We start from the raw sequence: 22,979 nt of genomic DNA, 5'->3' as shown, positions 1-22,979 counted from the left end.
CAAGGTAAAATTGCTTTATGTTCAAAACTGAAATGCTTAGATCATACACATTGTGTTCATACCTTCTGACAAGCTCGTTTGCATACATGTTTATATTCCTTGGCTTTGGATTCAGAATGATAACCTGCACCTATAGTAGAAAATAAAATCCAGTTGTTAATTATTAAAATATCAAGAGACCTTGCTTACTTTATAAAAATACTCCATATAAACTGATGCTGTCCTAGTAAAAAACAAAACTATTGCCCTAACTGTATGGAGTTTTATCACTTTTTTCTCCAATGTAAGCCTTTTTAATACCATGCCTTATCTCCATTTTCAAAAGCCCTTTTCCTGCCAAAAGCCCTAAAAATAGCTCATGTCCCCAAAGAGGCTTCACCAAGTCACCTCCCCTCTTCTTTTCAAGAACTTCTTTCTAAAACCAGGAATTCTTTTGATCTGGAGCTAATAACCCAGAAGGTGTCAGGGACAAAGTCCCTCCAGGTTCCTCTTTGCAAACCGTCAGAAAGCCCCTGCCATTTGGGAAGTTACTGTTTCAAATCCGGAATTCATAAGAATAACTCAGAAAGCTGGATTGCTTCTGAACAACATTTGAAGTTGAGGCGTCTTACATCTCACATGTCCACAACCACCACCAACTATACCATTCCTAACCAAACACTTCACATCCTCTCACCCACTAGAGTGCAGCTCAGGGTGTCTCTGAAAGCTAAGTGACAGCACATTCATGACTCTCTATTAGAATTCCTAGTGGTCTCTGTCTTTTAATCAAATACCCAAGAACTTTCTCAAGAGAATGGCTCTGAATAAAATGGTTTCCCTACAAGGACACATAACTTGCTTAGTTAGGGACTTAACAATAATCTAAACAAGAAGGAGACAAAGACAAGAGCCCTTAAACTCTCTTAATTAGGCCTCTCTCTAATCAAAGTTTGTTAACAGAGCACTGAACCACCTATCCCTACCCACCCCTAAAGCCCCATACGGGTCCAATGTAAGGAAGGTTAAGAACTACATCTCTAGGCCAAATGCAGTGGCTCATGCCTATAATCCCAGCACTTTGGGAGGCCGAGGCGGGAGGATCACTTGAGGCCAGAAGTTTGAGACCATTCTGGCCAACATGCAGAAACCCCATTTCTCCTAAAAATACAAAAACATTAGCCATGCATGGTGGCACATGCCTGTAATCACAGCTACTCAGGGGGCTGAGGTACAGGAATCGCTCGAACCTGGGAGGCAGAGGTTGCAGTGAACCAAGATCGTGCCGCTGAACTTCAGCCTGGGCAACAGAGTGAGACTCTGACTCAAAAAAAACAAAAAACAAAAACAAAAAAGCTACATCTCTAGGCCTTAGAATTCCTACAGGTCTGCAGACTCTGACACAAACCTAACCCACCTTTCCTCAAGGTAGAGAAAGCACTCACCCACGAAAATGTCATACAAGGAGTCAGGAAAGCAGAGATGCCCAAGCCACCAGAATCCACAATATACCCAAATCCTAAACCTGTTTTTCAAGAGAACTCTGAACATTCACAGAGCCTCCCTTCACTGTTCTATAAGAATAGGTGATCTCAAGTTGGCTGTCTTAGATCTCAGAGGTCCCAGTCTTTCAGCAGCATTTCCTAAAGCACGGGATACTATTCCAAAGAGATGACTTCAGTGTCATGGACAAGGGCATTTAATAGCCTTAACATGTAAATCCTTTTGAAATAATAAGAGAAAAGTCTCAGCAGAGCCCCCCTATATCTTTAAGTCCTGGTTAACACTTGCTAATTTCCCTGTTTAGCAATGGAAAGGTAGGCTCAGGATCCAAGCCACTGACAAATAGGATCTAGTTAAAATTTAATTACAGTGTTTTGACTGCACTGTGTTTAAAGTTATTTTCTCTTTATGGCAAGTAATACTGCTATTTCATTTAAGTAACCATAAACTTCATCTTTCAACTGTTAAGATAAAAAAGTGTTTAGTTGTTTGAGTATTAGATAAAACAGTATAGGCAGTGGGAAAAATCAAGAATCTACTACATGAATCACAAAAGTTTGGGCAAGTCTACTCTAGTGCTAAAAAAACTGCTCTACACTGGATGAGGACATGAATTTTATACACACTTCTGCATAATCAATCACTCTGACTTTCTAATAATTTAGAAGTGAGGGTCACTTAATTCACACAATATCCTACCATAACTCAAGAGTTCCTACTCTTCTTGCTGGCCCCCAGCACCAACCTTTACCTGAGAGTATGAAATTAAATAATTCAAAGTTACAACTGTTGAACCAGCTGGGCGCAGTGGCTCACGCCTGTAATCCCAACACTTTGGGAGGCCGAGGAGGGTGGATCACCTGAGGTCAGGAGTTTGAGACCAGCCCGGTCAACATGGTAAAACCCCATCTCTACTAAACATACAAAAATTAGCCGGGCATGGTGGCACGTGCCTGTAATCCCAGCTACTCAGGAGGCTGAGGCAGGAGAATTGTGAAGCTTGCAGTAAGCCAAGATCACAACACTGCAGCCTGGGCGACAAGAGCGAAACTTAGTCTCAAAAAAAAAGAAAAAAAAAACAATTGTTGAACCATTACATCATTCCGAGCCTTGAGAAGAAGGTGGCTATGCAGCCTGAGTCACACAACACGCAGTTACAACTTTTGCCTTTTTCCTGTAAATAATTAGGAAGATCAAACAACACCAGAGATAAGATCCTCTCAAATCACTCCCCCTTCTCACAAAGTAAAAAGTAATCTTCCTCAGGATGTAGCAATCTGTAACCAATCAAATTGCTGTAACTTATGCACTGGTCTCCTATGGAAAATGTTATTATCCTGCTACACTTTTTCTATCTCTACTTATATAAATGAAACTTTAACTTCTCCACCTTGGAACACTGACCCCGTTTGTTTGGAGTCAGTGTTTCCCAGGTGGACATGCTCAAGCTTTGTGCGGGAATAAGCTCTACATTGAATCACAGCTTCTGAATTCCATTATTTAAGGTTGGCAGGGCCATTATCATCTAGTCTTTGTCTAAGAGAGGAGGGACAGGGTCATGATAGTTATAGAAAGTAAGGCTTTCCAACTAATTGAAGCTTTATGTTATTGCCTGTTACAACGTTCAGACCTTTCTTTTACACTTTCCAAACCCTCACTCTGAATATGGTAACTCACTGTTATCATGGAAGATCATGGAAGATGCATGATCAACATAGTGTAGTGGAGAGAACACAGACTAGGAGTCTGAAGGCAGAAGCTCTAGTCCCAGGTCTACTTTTAACTGGGTTATTTCTGTAAATTTACCTCACCTCCTTATAAAAGCACCTGTGAGAAAATGGAATTAAACCTCATTTTTGTTTTTTTGGATTTTTTTAGATACTCTGGATTAGATTCACATAAGGCTTCTCAGGTTGCCCAGTCTAGATATGGCCAAAGGTTAATGGCCAGGCAGGACACCAGTCTCACAAGAAGAAACAGTTCTACTCCTCATTCCATATCAAAGCTAATCCTGCTGTCATCTTGCTTAACTACCCAGGGAAAGTTAAAAGGAAACCCAGACATTCCTTCTCTCTTCACGGAGGTCATGGAAAGTAGACTCTGAATGCAAGGAAATAAAAATGACCAAAGGAAAAAGAGCCTGCTGAGGAAACCTGGGCAGAGCAGCACTGCTCTGTAACCCCAGACCTTTCAAAATGAGAGACCCAGGGGATGAACTTCACTCTGTCTGTCCTCATGGTCCTCTGAAGCAGAAAGATCACAGGCTGACATAGCATCAAAAGCACTAGACAGAGACATAAGGGCCTACTTAGGTGTTTCTTATGCTAGCTCTAGCACCAACCAGCAATGTGGCTGAAGTCACTTAAGTCACTTAATTTCTCTTGTCTTAAGGTTCCTCACTTAAAATATTAAGAAGGGGGGCCAGGTGCGGTGGCTCACGCCTGTAATCCCAGCACTTTGGGAGGCCGAGGCAGGTGGATGACCCGAGGTCAGGAGTTCAAGACCAGCCTGGCCAATATGGTGAAACCCCGTCTCTACTAAAAATACAAAAATTTAACAGATGTGATGGCAGACGTCTGTAATCCCAGCTACTCAAGTGGCTGAGGCAGGTGAATTGCTTGAACCTGGGAGGTGGAGGTTGCAGTGAGCCAAGATCGCACCACTACACTCCAGCCTGGGCGACGAGAGTAAAACTCCATCTCAAAAAAAAAAAAAAAAGAAGGTGAACTAGCTCAAAAATTGTGTAATTATGCCCTAATATACCCACAGTCTAACACGGGAATCAATACAATTTTTTCAGCAATATTTTATTTTATTTTATTTTATTTTATTTTTTGAGATGGAGTCTCGCTTTGTCGCCCAAGCTGGAGTGCAGTGGCACGATCTCGGCTCACTGCAATTTCTGCCTCCCGAGTTCAAGCAATTCTTCTGCCTCAGCCTCCGGCAGCAACATTATTTTTAAAAAACATAAACGAGAGTTTAAAAATTACTTTGTGTGGCTTTAATACTACCTAACCTAAATACATCTATTACATAGTTAAAGTAGATAATGGGGTAGGGAAGTGAAGACCAAGGAAGAGCTGCCATTCTAAGATCTTCTAAATGGGGAGTAAAAAAGGTCTTCACTATATCAAAGTCAAACAATCGCTTTCGTTCCAATTCCTCTCTAGCAGTTTTGCCTCCTCCAAGTGTGAAATGGGATTCTCAGTGTACTTCAAGGCAGAAAAAGAAAAATCGACATGATTGGCATCTTCCAAGCTATCCACAAAGCTTACCTGCATGAACCAGCACAAAGCCGCCTCGTTTCTCTTTATAGGACTGCTTTGCTTCCAACTCTTTGGCTGTTATTTTACCAGCCGAAACCTGAGATGATCTGGAAGGCAGCCCTTCTCCAGAACTCATCCCCTTCTCCATGGTCATTCTCCAAGATTACCATCTTCTATTGAGAAAGGGGCATACTTCCATCCAAAAGTAACTGCAGGAGAGGAATTACCCTAGAAGAAAAGAGGCAAAGATGGTATACATTCTTTCCACCAATACACAAGTTACTTACACAAATTCACGCAAAGATAACATTCAAAAATCCTATTATTAAGTTATTTAATTGGGTAATACAAAAAAGGTATCAAAGTTATTTATTAAAATTATTTTTTCTTATTCCCACTGAAGTTGGATAAAATTATTTAATTGGGTAATATAAAAAGATTAGAATTTAAATCTCTCTGTCCACTGATAGTACCTGCTTGGGGCCGGGCGCAGTGGCTCACACCTGTAATCCCAGCACTTTGGGAGGCCAAGGCAGGTAGATCACCTGAGGTCAGGAGTTCAAGACCAGACTGATCAACATGGTGAAACCTCATCTCTACTAAAAATACAAAAAATTAGCTGGTGTGGTGGCACACGCCTGTAATCCCAGCTACACAGGAGGCTGAGGCAGGAGAATTGCTTGAACTTAGAAGGCAGAGATTGCAGTGAGCCGAGATCACACCACTGCACTCCAGCCTGGGAGACAGAGTAAGCTCCATCTCAAAAAAAAAAAAAAAAAAAAAGAAAGAAAGAAAAGAAAAGAAACATAAAGAAGTTACTTAGCTGCCTATTCCAAAAAAAGAAAAAAAGCAGGTTACTCAGAACACAGTCTGCATCCCAGTGTTTATTACCAGCCCACAAGAGAGTATTATTTTATTCACGTTAGTTGCTTTATAAGCACATTTTCAATAACCAATATGTGTAGTTTTCACAATTCTTTTCTAGTTCCTCATGTTTTTTTTAATAATTTTATCTGCTAAATCAAGCAAAAATTTGAGTTTTTATTTTTAAGTTTCAAATTTGTTTGAATGTTTGGTTTTTGGTGGTATTTGGGGAGTTTTTGTTTGTATTTTACATTAAGTATTGGTCCACAATGGATTGAAAATTTTTGAAAGCTGGTCTTTTATAACAGAGATAGTCTGAGAAGCACTGCTATGTGGCATTTTTAAATTCCCTTAATTCTTGGCTTAAGAGTCTATTTAATTTTTATTGCATAACATTTTATCTATAAGACAAATAGTTTAAAATCAATCATATATACACACCATTGCATTCAAATATTTACATAGATTCATAAATGCAGGAAAACATTTTTATTACAAAAGTGCTGATTTTTATTAAGTAACAGTAAATTTAAATGCCTGGTTTTGTTTTTGTTTTGTGGTGGTGGTTGCCTTCCTAACCATGTTTTTCTTCCAAAGACTTCACAAGAATCTGCCTCAGTTACTTTTATTTTCTTTTGGTTATTTCTCACAATATTTCTCTGAAATAGGCTATCATTTAGCCATGTATGAGTTGACAAAGTGAATTTAGGGGTTCATCTGTCAGCCTATAATGCCATCATGTCTATATCATGCCATCATATTTGGCCCAGCCATGAAATGAGCTTGGGACCATTAGTCTAGAAGCACACATACAGATTGAGTGAAAACTCAGGCTTTGGAAAATTAAGAGCTTCGGCTAAAATGAAAACACATCTAAGCAGTATGGATTATGAAACCTCACACTACTTTGACTCACTGTCATCTGAGGTATTTTTTCATAAATAAGAAATTATAATAGTTATATTTTGTAAGAAAATACTGGCCAGCCACGATGGCTCACGCCTGTAATCTAGCACTTTGGGAAGCCAAAGCAGGTGAATCACGAGGTCAGGAGTTTGAGATCAGCCTGGCCAAGATAATGAAACACCATCACTACTAATTAGCCAGGCATGGTGGCAGGCACCTGTAATCCCAGCTACTCAGGAAGCTGAGGCAGAGAATTCCTTGAACCCGGGAGGCAGAGGATGCCCTGAGCTGAGATCATGCCACTGCACTCCAGCCTGGGCAACAGAGCAAGACTTTGTCTCAAAAAAAAAAAAAAAAAAGTACAGATTTCCCTATTTTTTTGGCCGGGCGCAGTGGCTCACGCCTGTAATCCCAGCACTTTGGGAGGCCAAGGCAGGCAGATCACAAGGTCAGGAGTTCAAGACCAGCCTGGCCAAGATGGTGAAACCCCATCTCCACTAAAAATGCAAAAATTAGCTGGGCATGGTGGCGCATTCCTGTAATCCCAGCTAGTCAGGAGGCTAAGGCAGGAGAATCGCTTGAACCAGGACCCGGGAGGCGGAGGTTGCAGTGAGCGGAGATCGCACCACTGCACTCCAGCCTGGCTACAGATCAAGAATCTGTCTCAAAAAAAAAAAAAAAAAGAAAATACAAACACAATTATAACATCAACATTTTATATGGTTGGATGTAACAGGAATTTTAATATATATGAGAGATTTTAAAACATTGCTTCTCGACACTGTCTAAAAAGAAAATGTGGAAGGTGATTAATATTCCATTTCTTGAGCAATCTACCCTCCCTCAGACACTATCTGAAATATATTTATTTAGCAAACATATAAGCTCAACAAACCCCTCCAAAAATGCTGGCCCTAAAGTTCCACTGGACTGGGAAAGGAGCTCAACTAAATGAACTATCAATATATGACTCTATCCTCCAACTCCCAATGGTTATTGAAATATTTTTTATTCAGTTAGAAATGAAGCAACTTCTGCTCCAACATCAGTTTTTGTTTAACTCATAACTCATTAAAGGTCTGACATCTAATAAATAAAAGAGTGCCAACAAAAGACAAAAACAAAAAAAAGGGCAAATGGACAAATCTCAGTTTGCAGAAAAGTTACATAATAGCTTAACTGGACAAAAAAATGCTAAATCTCACTCAAAAAAAAGATGCAAAATAAAACTACACTTAAGTACCATTTTTTAACTTAGATTGGCAAATAATCAAAAATAACATATTTTGAGAGTACAGAAAAACAGGAGCTCTCATAAGTTGCTAGTGGCAGTATAAATTGGTATGACTCAACAATAGCAATTTGGTAAAATCAATCAAAATTAAGATACAGACCCAAAAATGTCTTGATGGAAGTGGTTAAAAATAAAAGCAGCCATTGGAAACAATGAGAAAACTTGATAAAAATATATGTAACAGTCTCAAACACATTTGGTAAGTAAAAAAGGAATGGAAATAACTAATTTGTTAAGGTATGGTACAGAAGTATTTGCAGTACCATATGCAAAGTATAAATCTGGATGGATAAACAAAAAAGTCATACAATACTGATTACCAAAGGAGATTTGGATAACTAATAGCAAAAGATGGGATAGAAATTTCACTGTTCACCCCTTTGAACCTTTCAAATTTGAACCATCTGAATTACTTACAAAAAAGATTTTATTCATTTATTCATTTACGGGAACACTAGGTAATGAGCTAAGCCAAAGAACCAAAACAGGGCAAGTATGTTTCTCTGAATATTGAATTTCCGGGATGCATAAACTACAGGAAATCCAAATGCGAGGGAGGGAAATCACAGTATTTGATCTTTACAGTTAAGATGAGGGAGAAAAATACATCATGACTGTAGATTATCATCAAATATCTCTGTGACATTTTCATCGTATCTGTAATCATTGTAACAAATCATTATGTGAAACTGCTTTAAGTGTACTTAAATCAATACATAGATCCACAAGAAAAATGTCTAATACTTCAGCTAACCTTTGAGGTAACACTCAACACAAAAGGTTTCCAACAAAAAGAGAAACATAGGCACATAATAGGTTTAGACCAAAAAAAAAAAAAAATTCTATAGATCATTTTAATAATGGCTTTATTTCTGAAATGTTTGAACACAGACATTTTGCAATTTCCTCCTAGTAATGATATTAAAATTCATCATGATTGTTTCTAAATAACACTGGCAACCTGTCTATCCTCTGCAACTGTTGCTCAAAAAGTTAAACAGAGTTATGCTATGACCCAAGAATTCCACTTCTAGGTATATACCCAAGAGAACTCAAAACATATGCTACACAAAAACTTATACATGGATATTCATAGCAATATTTTTCACAGCACCTAAAAACAACCTAAAGGTCCGTCAACTGATGATGGATAAACAAAATGTGGCTTAGTCACACAATGGAACATTATTCAACCACAAAAAGGAATACAGTGCTGACACACACTATGTCATTAAAGAATATTGAAACAATGAAAAAAAACAGACACAAATGGCCACATATTGTATGATTCCATTTATATGAAATGTCCAGAATAAGCAAATCTAAAGAGACAGACGGTAGATTTGAGATTGCTTAGGGCTGGAGAGAAGGAGGGTACGGTGATGGAGAGGGATTGCTAATGGGAGCGCTTTCTTTTTGTGCTGATAAAAATGTTCTAGGATCAGGTGCAGTGGATCACGCCTGTAATCCTAGCACATCGGGAGGTCAAGGCGGGTGGATCACCTGAGGTCAGGAGTTTAAGACAAGTCTGGTCAACATGGCGAAATCCCATCTCTACTAAAAATACAAAAATTAGCCGGGCGCGGTGGCGGGTGCCTGTAATCCCAGCTACTTGGGAGGCTGAGGAAGGAGAATCACTTGAACCCAGGAGGCGGAGGTTGCAGTGAGTAGAGAACGCACCACTGCACTCCAGCCTGGGCAACAAGAGCGAAACTCCATCTCGAAAAAAAAAAAAAGGTCTAAAGTTGAATTTGGTAATGGTTGCACAACTCTGTGAATACACTACATACCACTGAATTGTACACTTTGAATGGGCAAATTGATACATTGGGTAGACTTTAAATGGATAAACTGATCTTATTAATCTGTTTAAAAAAAAAAGTCTTTTTTCCCATAAATTGTACCTTTCCCAAGTTACTAAACCCAGTGACCTTTTCTTAATATTCTGCTTGCAACCTTTGATTCTCTTGATCACTTGCTTTCCTTGGCAACACAGAAATCTACTATCCTAGTTCACAACCCACCTCTGACCCCAATCACAAATGTTTCCTTCAAGTTTTCCTTTTTTTTTTTTTTTTTTTGAGACGGAGTCTCGCTCTATCGCCTACGCTGGAGTGCAGCGGCACAACCTCAGCTCACTGCAACCTCTGCCTCCCAGGTTCGAGCAATTCTCCTGCCTCAGCCTCCTGAGTGGCCAGGAGTAAAGGCACGTGCCACCACGCCTGGCTAATTTCTGTATTTTTAGTAGAGATGGGAATCCCATGTTGGCCAAGCTGGTCTCGATCTCCTGACTTCAGGTGATCCACCCACCTCAGCCTCCCAGAGTGCTGAGATTACAGGCGTGAGCCACCACTCCCGGCTAACCTTCAGCAATTTCATCTACTGCCAACCTTTCAAAACTATCTTCTCAGCAAATCAGATGATTCCTAACTTTATCTTCTGTCTTAGCTACAGCCACAAGTTTTATGGATAGTTCAGTCCAGGTCCACCTCACTCTTGGCCTAACCAAAACACGCTCATCTTTTCCCAAAATCTAGTTATTTCCATATTACTCCTTTTTCTCAATAGCACTACCCACTTCTATCTCACCTTAAAGTCAGTTTGGGTTGCTCTCAACTTTCCAAATCCCACAGATCTCTCCCTAAAGCATTTAACTTCCTTTTGCTCAACTCTTGTTCAGCTCATAGGCATGTTAACTTTTCTTACCAAATCCAGGCTATCATAAAACAACCATCTAAAAAAGGCTGCCAAAAGAAAGCTCATAAAGGGTAACTCCAATCAAAACAAATACCAGGCCAAAAGACATGATCAGGCAATACATGAAAGAGGACATTTAAATTAGGTATCCAATATTAGAGAAACAATATTCAAAAACATACAAACCAAAATGAAATTTTCCTTACTAGCACTGTACTGGCACCATAAACTGATATAACCATTTTGAAAAAGAAAATTTGTAAGTATCAAGAGCCTCTAAATGTATAATTTTGTGTATATATACTATCTTTCCAGAGATACTCTACGTAGAAACAAGTCTATACAGACACAAATCACCACAGATGCCTCTAAGGAGAACTAGCCGACTAAGGGGCAAGGATGAAAGGGAAACTTAATCTTCTCCTAATAGCCTCTTACATTTGAATTTTTTTTTTTTTACTTGGTACTATCTACCAAAAGAGACGATTTAAGGTGGCCGTATCTGAGACCAAGATGAGTTCACATTAATTTGATTATCAAGGCCAGGAGAGAAATGCAGTCTATAACATTGTTCTTTCTGCAGGGACTTTCATGGCACTATTTTAAGATCTAAATCTTGTCTCATCTCTCTAAAAGATTGTTTTATTTTCCTACTATGTGATGACACATTTTTTTTTTCTTTACACCACTTTGAAAACTACCACGTGCCCTGTTGCTGTGGTGTTAAAGTTTTTTGCTGTAGGTTTGCTTATTCTTTAAGAAGCAGTTGAAAAAGGAAGTAAGTCATGGAATTCATCCATCTTACAGCAAAGGGCTTTGACAGAAATCCAGTTCTTAAGCTATTATAACTCATGAATAAATAACTGTGTTGTTGCTTTTTTTTTTTTTTTTTGAGACAGAGTCTCACTCTGTCACCGAGGCTGAAGTGCAATGGCGTGATCTCAGCTCACTGCAATCTCTGCCTCCCAGGTTCAAGCCATTCTTGTGTCTCAGCCTCCTGAGTAGTTGGAATTACAGGCGCACACCATCATGCCGGGCTAATTTTATTTTTTGTATTTTTAGTAGAGACAAAGTGCTGGGATTACAGGCGTGAGCCACCACGCCCAGCATTAAATGAACTTCCAGGACATACTTAAATTCACCTTTGAACCAGTAATTCCACTTCTGAGAAAACTTTCTACCAAAATAACTAAATAGACAAAAGATTTTATGCCTTTTATACTGTGTTTAACACAGGATAATTTAAAATAACAAAAATCTGGGAGCAACCTAAATGTCCAATACAGAAAAACCATTAAGAAAACAATAACCTACACTTTTATGATCAACTAATTTTCAACAAGGGTGTCAACACCATTCAATGGAGGAAAGGACAGTCCTTTCGTCAAATGATGCTGAAACTGGATATCTACATGCAACAGAATGAAACTGAACTCCTACCTCACATCGTATAGAAAAATTAACTCTAAATATCCTCCCTATTGCACTTGACAAGTCTTTGAAAAAAAAATTCTAAGTAGATCAAAGACCTAAATGTAAGAGCTAAAACTATAAAACTCTTAGAAGGAAACACAGGGGTAAATATTTATGACCTTGGGTCTGGCAATGGTTTCTTGGATATGACATCGAAGCACAAGCAAGCAAAGAAAAAAAATAGATAAATCAGACTGCACCAAAATTTTAAACCTTTTTTTTTTTTTTTTTTTTTTTTTGGAGACGGAGTCTCACTCTGTTGCTCAGGCTAGACGCAGCAGCCTGATCTCAGCTCACTGCAACCTCCACCTCCCAGGTTCAAGCGATTCTCATGCCTCAGCCTCCTAAGTAGCTGGGATTAAAGGCGCCCGCCACCACGCCTGGCTAATTTTTGTATTTTTAGTAGAGATGGGGGTTTCACCATGTTGGCCAGGCTGATCTCGAACTCCTGACCTCAAGTGATCCACCCGCCTTGGCCTCCCAAAGTGCCAGGATTACAGGTGCGAGCTGCCACACAAAAATTTTAAATTTTTGTTCCTCAAAGGACACCACAAGAAAGTAAAAGGACAACACATAAAATGGGAGAAAATGCAAGAAAATATTGCAAATCATGTATCTGGAAAGGGACTTACATTTAGAATATAGGAAGAACTCATACAACTTTAAAATAAGACAATTCAATTTAAAAATAGGCAAAGGAAGTAAACGGACATTTCTCCAAAGATATACAAAAGGTCAGTAAGCACATTAAAAGATGCTCAACATTATTAGCCATCAGTGAAATGCAAATCAAAACTACAATGAGCTACCATTTTATAAGCACTAAGACTGCTATAACCAAAAAGAAAGATAAGTGCTCCCAAGGATATGAAGAAATCAGAACCCTTATAACCTGCCGGTGGGAACGTAAAATGGTGCAACCAATTTGGAAAACATGTGGCACTTACTCAAAAAGTTAAACATAGAGTTACCATATGCCCACCAATTCCACTTCTAGGTATATACCCAAAACAACTGAAAACATACGTCCATACAAAAACTTGTACACAGATGTTTATAGCAGAATTATTCAAAACAGCCAAAACCTGTAAACAACCTAAATGTCCATCCACTGATGATGGCTGAGCAAAATGTGGTATATTCACACAATGGAACATTACCCATTCATAAAAAAGAATGAAATACTGATACACAGACATTGATGAACCTTGAAAACATACTAACCGAAAGACACCAGACAACTTAGGCCATATATTCTATGATTCCATTTACATGAAATGCCAGTATAGGAAAATCCACAGACACAGAAAGTAGATTAGTGGTTGCAAGGTCTGGGAGAGAAAGGGGAGAATCTAATGGGGAGTGACTGTCATGAGTACAGGATTGCTTTGGGGGATGATGAAAATGTTCTGAAAGTGGATAGTGGTGATGGGTGTATAACTTTGTGAATATGAGAAAAACCACTGAAATGTACAATTTAAAAGAATAAATTATATGGTGTATGAATACCTTAATAAGACTTTCTCAAGAGGAAAAAAGACAATCTATCCGTGCAATGAATACAATGTATGTAACTGTGCCTCTTAGTTATAACCGCATTTTACATGCATACGTTATGATCACAAATAGGTTAATATGAATAAAATATTAGAAAAAGATCAAAGTGCTGGGTTGGCAGAACTATAGGTGATCTCTTTATAACTATTTCTGCATTTTCCAGATATTCCTTAATAAGCACTGCTTTTTTTAAGTGGTGGGAAAAAGTTTTATTTACAACAAACAAAAAGATAAATTATTAAACTCCCAAGAACGTAAGTACAAATTCCTTAGCTAATACAGAATAATAATAATTCGGCAATCTAATGGTCCCTAAAATACCTTTCCTTCCCCTCCCCTACAGAAGCCAGGAAAGTTGAACTCCCTCCTCCCGGAAACATGATGCCCTCGATTTCCAGGACACCTCCAGCTCCTGCTTTTCCCCCTCTTCTCCAGCTGCTCCATCTTCTCGGTCCTTTCCTCCTCCTTCTCCTCCTCTTCCTCTCCCTCCTGAGTAGTAAATGCTAACGACCCGCAGGACTCTCATCAGGCCTCTATTACTAAGTAAGGGGCTGCCTTGGCCCCAAACCGCCACCCAGAACAAGGCGCACATTCTCGGCTCTCTGCGAACCTCGGACTCTTGAGACATCTCCAGACCGAGACTGCAAAGTGGGTGAAGGACTGCGAGAACTCCCCACGTACAGACAGTCCTTCCCCGATGGCCACGAGGACGTCAAGCCGGAGATGAGGCTGGGAAGGGGGACTACGGGGCCAAGAGCGACCAAGACTAGGGAACGAGGGACATCCTGGCCCCCTCCTCTAGCCCCGCCCCGGGCAAGGGGTGTCCTGCGCGCCGCCCCCTCTCGGACCCGAGAGGACGTCCCAGCGAGCGTTCGGGGCCCACACACAGAGCCAGCAGCACCGAGGCGGCAGCCGCGCGGACAGCGTGGGAAAGAGGGACACTCACCCGCTTCAGCCCCGAGCCTTCACTGCACCGGAAGTAGTCACCCGCCCGTTGCCAGGGTGAGGAAGCGGGGGTGACATCAAGTCTTCCCATTGGTCATTCATGGTACCACGTGGCCGGAAGCAGGCTTCCACAAGCTGCTCTGACTCCGCCCTCCACTTCGGAGCGGCTCACCTGGCCTCAGAGGTGCAGCGCGAACTCCACCTGGGGCTTCGGTCTGAGCTGCGCATGCGCTGTTGCCTATCTCTCCCCACCCCGCCCCTGAATAAGCCCGCAGGATATGATTGTATGTGAGTGGTTGGCAGACTAATGCTGTGATAAGAAATGAAATTAAACTGACCATCATTTATCTAGGTGTCGCTTAAGAGCTTACTTTCTTTCAATCCTTACAGCACTCTTATACGGTAGGGAAAACTAAGGTCCTGCCTGGATTGCTTGTAGGAGTTGGGGCACGACCCTTCCCCAGGACCCATGACTGATGGATTTTCCTTATACTTCAACCAAAACATCACGTCGAACTGAATGTAAAGAAAGAAATGAGAATCTACCTGGCTTCTTTAAGCCAGATGTAGAGGAATTTACACTAATGCAAAAGATAACACTTTCCTTACCACATTTTTTTGTTTTTGGAAAATTTATTCTTCATTAAAATGTGTTAATTATATTAACATATAATGGTTTCTTATTGTTATTTTAAATAACTTTTTAACATTTCAGGTTTTGTTTTTGTTTTGTTTTTTTGGATGGAGTTTCGCTTTGTCAACCAGGCTGGAATGCAATGGCAAGATCTCAGCTCACTGCAACCTCCGCGCCCCCGCCCCCTCCCCGCTCAAGCGATTCTCCTGCCTCAGACTCCCTAGTAGCTGGGATTACAGGCGCCGGCTACCACACCCGACTAATTTTTTGTATTTTTAGTAGAGACAAGTTTTCACCATGTTGGCCATGCTGGTCTCGAACTCCTGACCTCAGGTGATCCGCCTGCCTTGGCCTCCCAAAGTTCTGGGATTACTGGCGTGAGCCACCGCACCCAGCCACATTTCACTTTTGTGTTCAATTTTTAATATAGCAAATATTAATAGATGTAACCCACAGAAACAAAAGCTTTGGAGTGTTCCCTACTATTTTGGGGAGTATAAAGGTATCCTGAGACCAAAAAGTTGGAGAACCACTGATACCATTATTATAAATATAGCCTATGTGGTTTTATTATGTAACTTAGGGCTTTTTTTTCTTTCTCTTCTACCACTGACTTCTTAGGGCGGGGCAAGGGGAAGAAGTTTATTACATAGTAAGAATAACAGTTTTTATATAGCAATAGTAACTGAAACCGATTTTGTTACATAGAAGTAGGATGGATATTATAACAAAACATAACATAATAACATCATAAAAGTAAAACATGTGGCATTGGCTTTGGAACTAGGTGAAGCAGCAAGAGCGGGAAGGGAACCAAAGTATTAACAAGAGTCTAAAAGGACTTGAGGAAGCTGCCAATGAGGGCTTAAAGGGAGCTAAGGAAGATGTTATTAGAAGCTGGAGAAAATGGGGCCCTTGCTATTTCGTGCCAGAAAGTTTGGCACAGGCATAAGGGAGCAGATACAAACCATCTGCATTGTGCCCTTTCTGAATACTTCACCCGCGGAATCCATCAGCATAATAAAATAGTTGTTCTTTTGCACCTTTAAATTTGAAATGGATTTTTACACAGCAATATTAACTAGAACCAGCAGGAATAAAAGAAAAGATGTTAAAGTTTTAAAAAGACATAGACATGCTCCCTTCCATTTCTTAGGCAACCTTCTTACCTACTGTCCTGGAATTTAACTACATTATAATAATCATCTCCCAGTGCTGCTCTGTATACTTTTATCTTGGGTATCACACCCAGATGCCACACAGGCCATCCTCTGGTAGGTTAATACTGCTCAAGTAAAAGTAACAAATTTCTTTGGACCCTTTTTTATTATTATTGAGACAGAGTCTCACTCTGTTGCCCAGGCTGGAATACAGTGGTACCATCTCAGCTCACTGCAACCTCCGCCTCCCCGGTTCAAGTGATTCTCCTGCCTCAGCCTCCCCAGTGGCTGGGATTATGGGTGCCTGTGACCACGCCCAGCTAATTTTTGTCTTTTTAGTAAAGACGAGGTTTCGTCTTGTTGGCCAGGCTGGTCTCGAGCTCCTGACCTTAGGTGATCCACCCATCTCAGCCTCCCAAAGTGCTGGGATTACAGGCATGAGCCACCCCGCCTGGCCCAGACCCAATTTTTAACATTTTTAACCTGCACTGGGTACGGTAACAATGAGATCCTTTGAAATATTAACAGTCAACAGTTGTAATATCTATCTGATTCACTCAACATGTTAAATATGAAAGGAAAGTCTATACTAGTAAATCTCCTTCAGAAAAAAATCTGATAGCCTCCCTCTTCCTGTTCACACCTCTCCCAAACCCGGAAGAGCAGCAAGCTGAGGAATTACTTCCTTTATCTCAAATAATCATGTCTGCTGCATCTTGATATTTGCACTCTAAGTAAGCCCCCCTCTCCTGGTTCCCTGGGGGTCTCTCTTTGTTTTGTATTCTTGGAAAACACTATTGCTTTAACACATGTGTCAGAAATGTAGCATAACAATAGTGATAGTTTTCAATTGTTGTTTGACAAGTTAACACCAATTCAGCTGCTTAAGACAATATAAATGTAGTATTTCCGTTTCTGTGGATCAGGTGTCCACAGGTCTTTGCTCAGATCTCAGAAGGCTGAAATCAAGATGTCAGCCAGAGCTGCCATCTCATGGGATGCCCAGAGCGATTCCCCAAGTTCATTCAGGTGATTGGCAGAATTCAAATCCTTGCAGCTGTAGAGCTGGCCGCTTTCGTCTTCTTCAAGGTCAGGAGGAGCAGTCCTCTCTGACTTTTCCACCTTGAAAGGACTCAACTGATTAGGTCAGGTCCCCCAGGATAATCTCTCCTTTGATGAACACAGAGTCAATGATTAGTCGTCAAGTTTCAGGAGGGATGGCCATCATATTCTTAGCTTCCATCCACATTCCAGGGGAGAGGATCATTCAGTGTCTGTGCACCGGCACAGAAATCTTGCAGGCCATCTTAGAATTTTGCCTACCACGTGGAAAAAAGAAAGTTTCAATTATAGATGGACTACAACAACCCTTCAAGCAGTCCTATGGTAGACAACAGTTGTTTCCCCTGCCCAGCATAAATTCCTTCTTATTCTCCTGACAGCACCCAACTTCACTTCCAGTGATTGCCCTTCACCACTTGCACCCAGTGTAAGTTGGACTGTCCATCAGGATGCTCCATGGGATGATCAACTGACCCATGCTAAGCTAAAGCTGCTTGTTGCCTAGAATTTGAAAACTGACAGCAATAATGCAAAGAGTAAACGCAGTTGTTCATTCAACCGAGGTTACAGGGTTCCCTATTACTGTTCCAGTGCTTGTATTTTTCCAAAACCTGCTTCCTTAGTTTTTCTTTCAGTTATCTTAGGTACTCCCTATCCTTCCAATAAATTCATTTTTTCTTCTTTAATTTATAAAATTTTGACCAAGGCAAATAATCCAGAGATTACTTGACTCCCATGTCAAGCCCTGATGACAACACATTGTCTTCGGAGCCCTGACAAAGACTGGTAAGATGAAACGTGGCCTACCTGCCATCTCTGGTTTCATCCTTGTTGTCTGTCAATTATCTGACCAGCTATGTTGTCATCCCCCATTCACAGGGCAATATAAATGTGCTTCCTGCACAACAAACTGACCAGTTTTTGATTTAACACCTTTCTCTGCAATCTCTTAGTTTTTTTATTGTAACATGTAAAGAGTGTCCCCCTATTCTCATAAGCTTGTTATAAACATTAAATACAATTTTCTGAACCAGAAGCAGCGTCAGCTTCTCAATCACTTTTTCCTAACCACCTTGTTTTAAATTGCAATCACACTCCCCTATCTGTTCTCCTTCCTGTTTTATCTCTATCAGTAGCACACAGCCCCAACTAATCCTCTAAAATTTTCCCCATTCATTTAGTGTATTAATCATCTCTCCTGTAAAGTCAGTTCCATAAAGATGGGGCTATCTTTATTTATTATTATTTTTTTGAGACAGTGTCTTGTTGTAGCACCCAGGCTGGAGTGTAGCGGTTCTACCATGGATCCCTGCAGCCTCAAACTCCTGGGATCAAGCTATCCTCCTGCCTAAGTCTCCCAAGTAGCTGGGACTACAGGTGTGAGCAACTGCACCCAGCTAGGACAGACATTTAAAAAGAAAAAAAAATATTTTATTGATGTTAAACATAAATACAGGAAAGTACAGCTTGATGACTCTTCATATAGTAAACACAGTGTATAACCATTCCTCAGACCAAGTGAGAAAAATCATGACCTGGCCCCGGGGTAATGCTGACATCTAACATCACACATCCATTTTCTCTATATTTAAACATTACATGAATGGAATTTTACAGTATGAAAACTCTTTTATGTGCATTAATGTCATACTTTGAGATGAGTCCACGTTGGATGTTTATTCTCCTTGCCATGTGGTATTTCACTGTGATAATTTATCCATTATATTGTTTTTTCTTTCCAACTTTTATTTTAGGTTCAGGAGTACACGTACAGGTTTGTTACATGGGTAAATTGTGTGCTGCAGGAGTTTGGTGTGCAGATTATTTTGTCACCCAGGTAATAAGCATAGTACCTGATAGGTAGTTTTTTGATCCTCACCCTCCTCCCACTATGTACCTCCAAGTAGGTCCAGGTGTCTGTTGCTCCCTGCATTGTGTCCATGTGTTAGCTCCCACTTACAAATGAGAAAATGTGATATTTGGTTTTCTCTTCCTGCGTTAGTTTGCTTGGGATAATGGCCTCCAGCGTCATCCATGTTGCTGTAAAGGACATGCTCTCATTCTCTTTTATGGCTGCATAGTATTCCATAGTGTATATGTACCACGTTTTCTTTGTCCAGTCCATCGTTGATGGGCATCTAGGTTGACTGCATGTCTTTGCCGTTGTGAATAGTGCTGCGATGAACATATGCATGTGTGTCTTTATGGTAGAACAATTTATATTCCTTTAGGCATATACCAGTAATGGGATTGCTGGGTTAAAAGGTAGTTCTGTTTTAAGTTCTTTGAGAAATCTTCAGACTGCCTTCCACAGTGGCTGAACTAATTTACATTCCCACCAGCAGTGTATAAGGATTCCCTTTTCTCCACAACCTCGTCAGCATCAGTTGTCTTTTGACTTTTTAGTAATAGCCATTCTGACAGGTATGACATGATATCTCATTGTGGTTTTGATTTTCATTCCTCTAATGATTAATGATGTTGAACATTTTTTCATAAGCTTGTTGGATACATTTGTCTTCTTTTGAGAAATGTCTGCTCATGTCCTTTACCCATTTTTTAATGGAGTTTTTTTGTTTTGGCTTGTTAATTTGTTTAATTTCCTTACAGATTCTGGATTACACCTATGTCAGATGCATAGTTTGCAAATATTTTCTCCCATTCTGTAGGTTGTAAATTTACCATGTTGATAGTTTCTTTTGCTGTGCAGAGGTTCTTTAGCTTAATTAAGTCCCACTTGTCTATTTTTGTTTTTGTTGCAATTGCTTTTGAATACTTCATCATAAAATCTTTGCCAAAGCCTATGTCCAAAATCATATTTTCTAGGTTTTCCTCTAGGGTTTTTATAGTTTTGGGTTTTACATTAAAGTCTTTAATCCATCTTGAGTTGATTTTTGTATATGGTAAAAGGAAGGGGTCCTGTTACAATCTTCTGCATATGGCTAACCAGTTATCCCAGAACCATTTGTTGAATAGGGAGTCATTTCTTCATTGATTGTTTTCGTCAGCTTTGTTGAATATCAGATAGTTGCAGGTGTGAGACATTATTTCTGGACTCTCTATTCTGTTTCATTGGTCTAGGTGTCCGTTTTGTATGAGTACCATGCTGTTTTGATTACTGTAGCCATGTAGTATAGTTTGAAGTCAGGTAGTGTCATGCCTTCAGCTTTGTTCTCTTTGCTTAGGATTGCTTTCACTATTTGGGTTCTTTTGGAGTCCCATATGAATTTTAGAATAGTTTTTTTCTAATTCCGTGAAAAATGTCATGGTAGTTTGATAGGAGTAGCATTAGCATTAAATCTATAAATTGCCTTGGGCAGTATGGCCATTTTAACAATATTGATCCTTCCTATCCATAAGCATGGAATGTTTTGTTTGTGTTGTCTGTGATTTCTTTCAGCTGTGTTTTGTAATTCTCACTGTAGAGATCTTTCACCTCCCTGGTTAAGTGCATTCCTAGGTATTTCATTCTTTTGTGGCTATTGTGAATGGGATTGCCTTCTGCATTTGGCTCTCAGCTTGGACATTATTGGTATGTAGAAATGCTACTAATTTTTGTATGTTGATTTTTATAGCCTTAAACTTTGCAAGGTGGGGCACCGTGGTTCATGCCTGTAATCCCAGCACGTTGGGAAGCCAAGACGGGTGGATCACTTGAGGTCAGGAGTTCAAGACCAGCCTGACCAACATGGTGAAGCCCCGTCTCTACTAAAAAACATACAAAATTAGCTGGGCGTGGTGGCACATGCCTGTAATTCCAGCTACTTGGAAAGCTGAGGCAGGAGAATTGCTTGAACCGGGAGGTGGAGGTTGCAGTGAGCCAAGATCGTGCCATTGCACTCCAGCCTGGACAACAAGAGCAAAACTCTCTCTAAAAAAAAAAAAAAAGAAAAGAAAGAAAAACTTTGCTGAAGTGGTTTATCATATCATATCTAGAAGCTTTTGGGTCAAGACTATGTGGTTTTCTAGGTACAGAATCACATCATCCACAAAGAGAGATAATGCGACTTCCTCTCTTTCTATTTGGATGTCCTTTATTTCTTTCTGTTGCCTGGCTAGGACTTCTAGCATAATACTATGTTGAATAGGAGGGGTGAGAGTGGGCATCCTTGTCTTGTTCTCGTTCTTAAGGGGAATGCTACTAGCTTTTATCCATTCAGTATGATGTTGGCTATGGGTTTGCTCTTATTGGGTTGGCTCTTATCATTATTATTATTATTATTATTATTATTATTATTATTATTTCGACATGGAGTCTTGCCCTGTTGCCCAGGCTGGAGTGCAGTGCGATCTTGGCTCACTGCAACCCCCATCTCCTGGGTTCAAGCGATTCTCCTGCCTCAGCCTCCTGAGTAGCTGGGATTACAGGAGCACACCAACACACCCAGCTAATTTTTGTATCTTAGTAGAGATGGGGTTTCACCATTTTGGCCAGGTTGGTCTCGAACTCCTGACCTCAAATGATCCTCCTGCCTTGGCCTCCCAAAGTTCTGGGATACAAGTGTGAGCCACCGCACCTGGCTGAGACCACCTTTTGATGGGCAGAGTAGCACGTGTCTGTAGGGAAGGAAGGAATTGATGGTGGCATTCTTGGAGACAAATTGCCACACTCAGTAAGGGTTCAATGGCTGCATGTCCCCAACATCCCCTTTGGTTACTAAAGCAATAAAAAATTGAATTTATTAAAAGGATGGGAGTAGCCCACAAAATCAAAAAGAACACTCTCAAAAAAGATAGGAACTAGAGGAGTTCTAGCTAGCAAGTTCTAATGGACATGTTTTCGAGGTACAGCCACAGGATTAATCAACTTTATATGTTTCTCGTACTTTTGTCTTCCTGCTCAAATTCCAAGCTAAAAAAAATTTTATTGCATAATTGAATCATGTCCGAGAGAGGACAAGATCCCTGAACTCATACTCCCTCTAAAACTGCATAAAATGGGAGAAGGAAATCAAGAAACTTTCCAAGATAAGAAACATGGATGCCAGGCTGCAGAACAACAGATGCTCATTGTCCAGGATGCTTTGGGTATAACTTTACCTAAAAGAAGAGGACCAGCAAGGGTTTCCCCAACTCCATATATATCCTTTAAAAAAAATCTGGGCCAGGCACGGTGGCTCACGCCTGTAATCCCAGCACTTTGGAAAGTCAAGGTGGGCGGATCACGAAGTCAGGAGATCGAGACCATCCTGGCTAACATGGTGAAACCCCGCCTCTATTAAAAATACAAAAAATTAGCTGGGCATGGTGGCACACACCTGTAGTCCCAGCTACTTGGGAAACTGAGGCAGGAGAATCGCTTCAACCCGAGAGGTGGAGGTTGCAGTGAGCCAAGATCACACCACTGCATTCTAGCCTGGGTCAGAGTAAGACTCTGTCTCAAAAAAAAAAAAAAAAAAAAACTGCCTATATACTATGTTATCTATGTCTGTGAATTCAGTAAAGTTTCATCAAACTTAAAAATATATTATTTGTTTGGAATTATTAATCATTGTTATTTTATATAGTTTAGAACTAACATTTCTCCATCCTGTGTGATCTTGGTGAAGAAGAGTGTACCTGATAGTTCTTGGGGAAAAAATGTATTTAACTTCTATTTCAATGTTTCTGTTAAGTGTAAGGATAACATTGAAGGGATG

At 40.2% G+C, this 22,979-nt stretch overlaps 1 protein-coding gene and 1 long non-coding RNA gene across 39 annotated transcripts in view; one reads left to right on the top strand and one right to left on the bottom strand.

The window, feature by feature from the left end:
* TASP1 (taspase 1) overlaps nucleotides 1–14,511 on the bottom strand; it is a 443,904-nt gene extending 429,393 nt beyond the window's left edge. For 28 of the 37 annotated variants that reach the window (XR_012419143.1, XR_012419138.1, XR_012419139.1 and 25 more), the window contains exons 1-3: nucleotides 14,486–14,511; nucleotides 4,758–4,976; nucleotides 63–130 (exon numbers count right to left, since the gene is read on the bottom strand). Coding sequence is in view for 7 of the 37 variants with exons in the window: in XM_065522748.2 (XP_065378820.1) it covers nucleotides 63–130; nucleotides 4,758–4,902 (213 nt within the window). In the remaining 30 variants the exon portion in view is untranslated. Of the gene's footprint in view, nucleotides 1–62; nucleotides 133–4,757; nucleotides 4,977–14,149 lie in introns of those variants that run through there. The other 9 variants (XR_012419142.1, XM_074004753.1, XM_074004756.1 and 6 more) reach the window with 2 other exon arrangements.
* A 110-nt stretch (nucleotides 14,512–14,621) lies between these two features.
* Nucleotides 14,622–15,157, top strand: LOC135965598 (uncharacterized). 2 transcript variants are annotated; one of them, XR_010578563.1, is made up of 2 exons: nucleotides 14,622–14,768; nucleotides 14,875–15,157. It is a non-coding gene; the product is annotated as an uncharacterized lncRNA (long non-coding RNA). The 2 variants fall into 2 exon arrangements; XR_012419159.1 differs by having other exon boundaries at nucleotides 14,622–14,772.
* The last annotated feature ends 7,822 nt before the right edge of the window (nucleotides 15,158–22,979 follow it).

Source organism: Macaca fascicularis, chromosome 10 (assembly GCF_037993035.2).
Source record: "Macaca fascicularis isolate 582-1 chromosome 10, T2T-MFA8v1.1".
Classification (NCBI taxonomy): Eukaryota; Metazoa; Chordata; class Mammalia; order Primates; family Cercopithecidae; genus Macaca; species Macaca fascicularis.
Note: the sequence above shows the minus strand (reverse complement) of the source record. Positions and strands in the feature narration are given on the sequence as shown.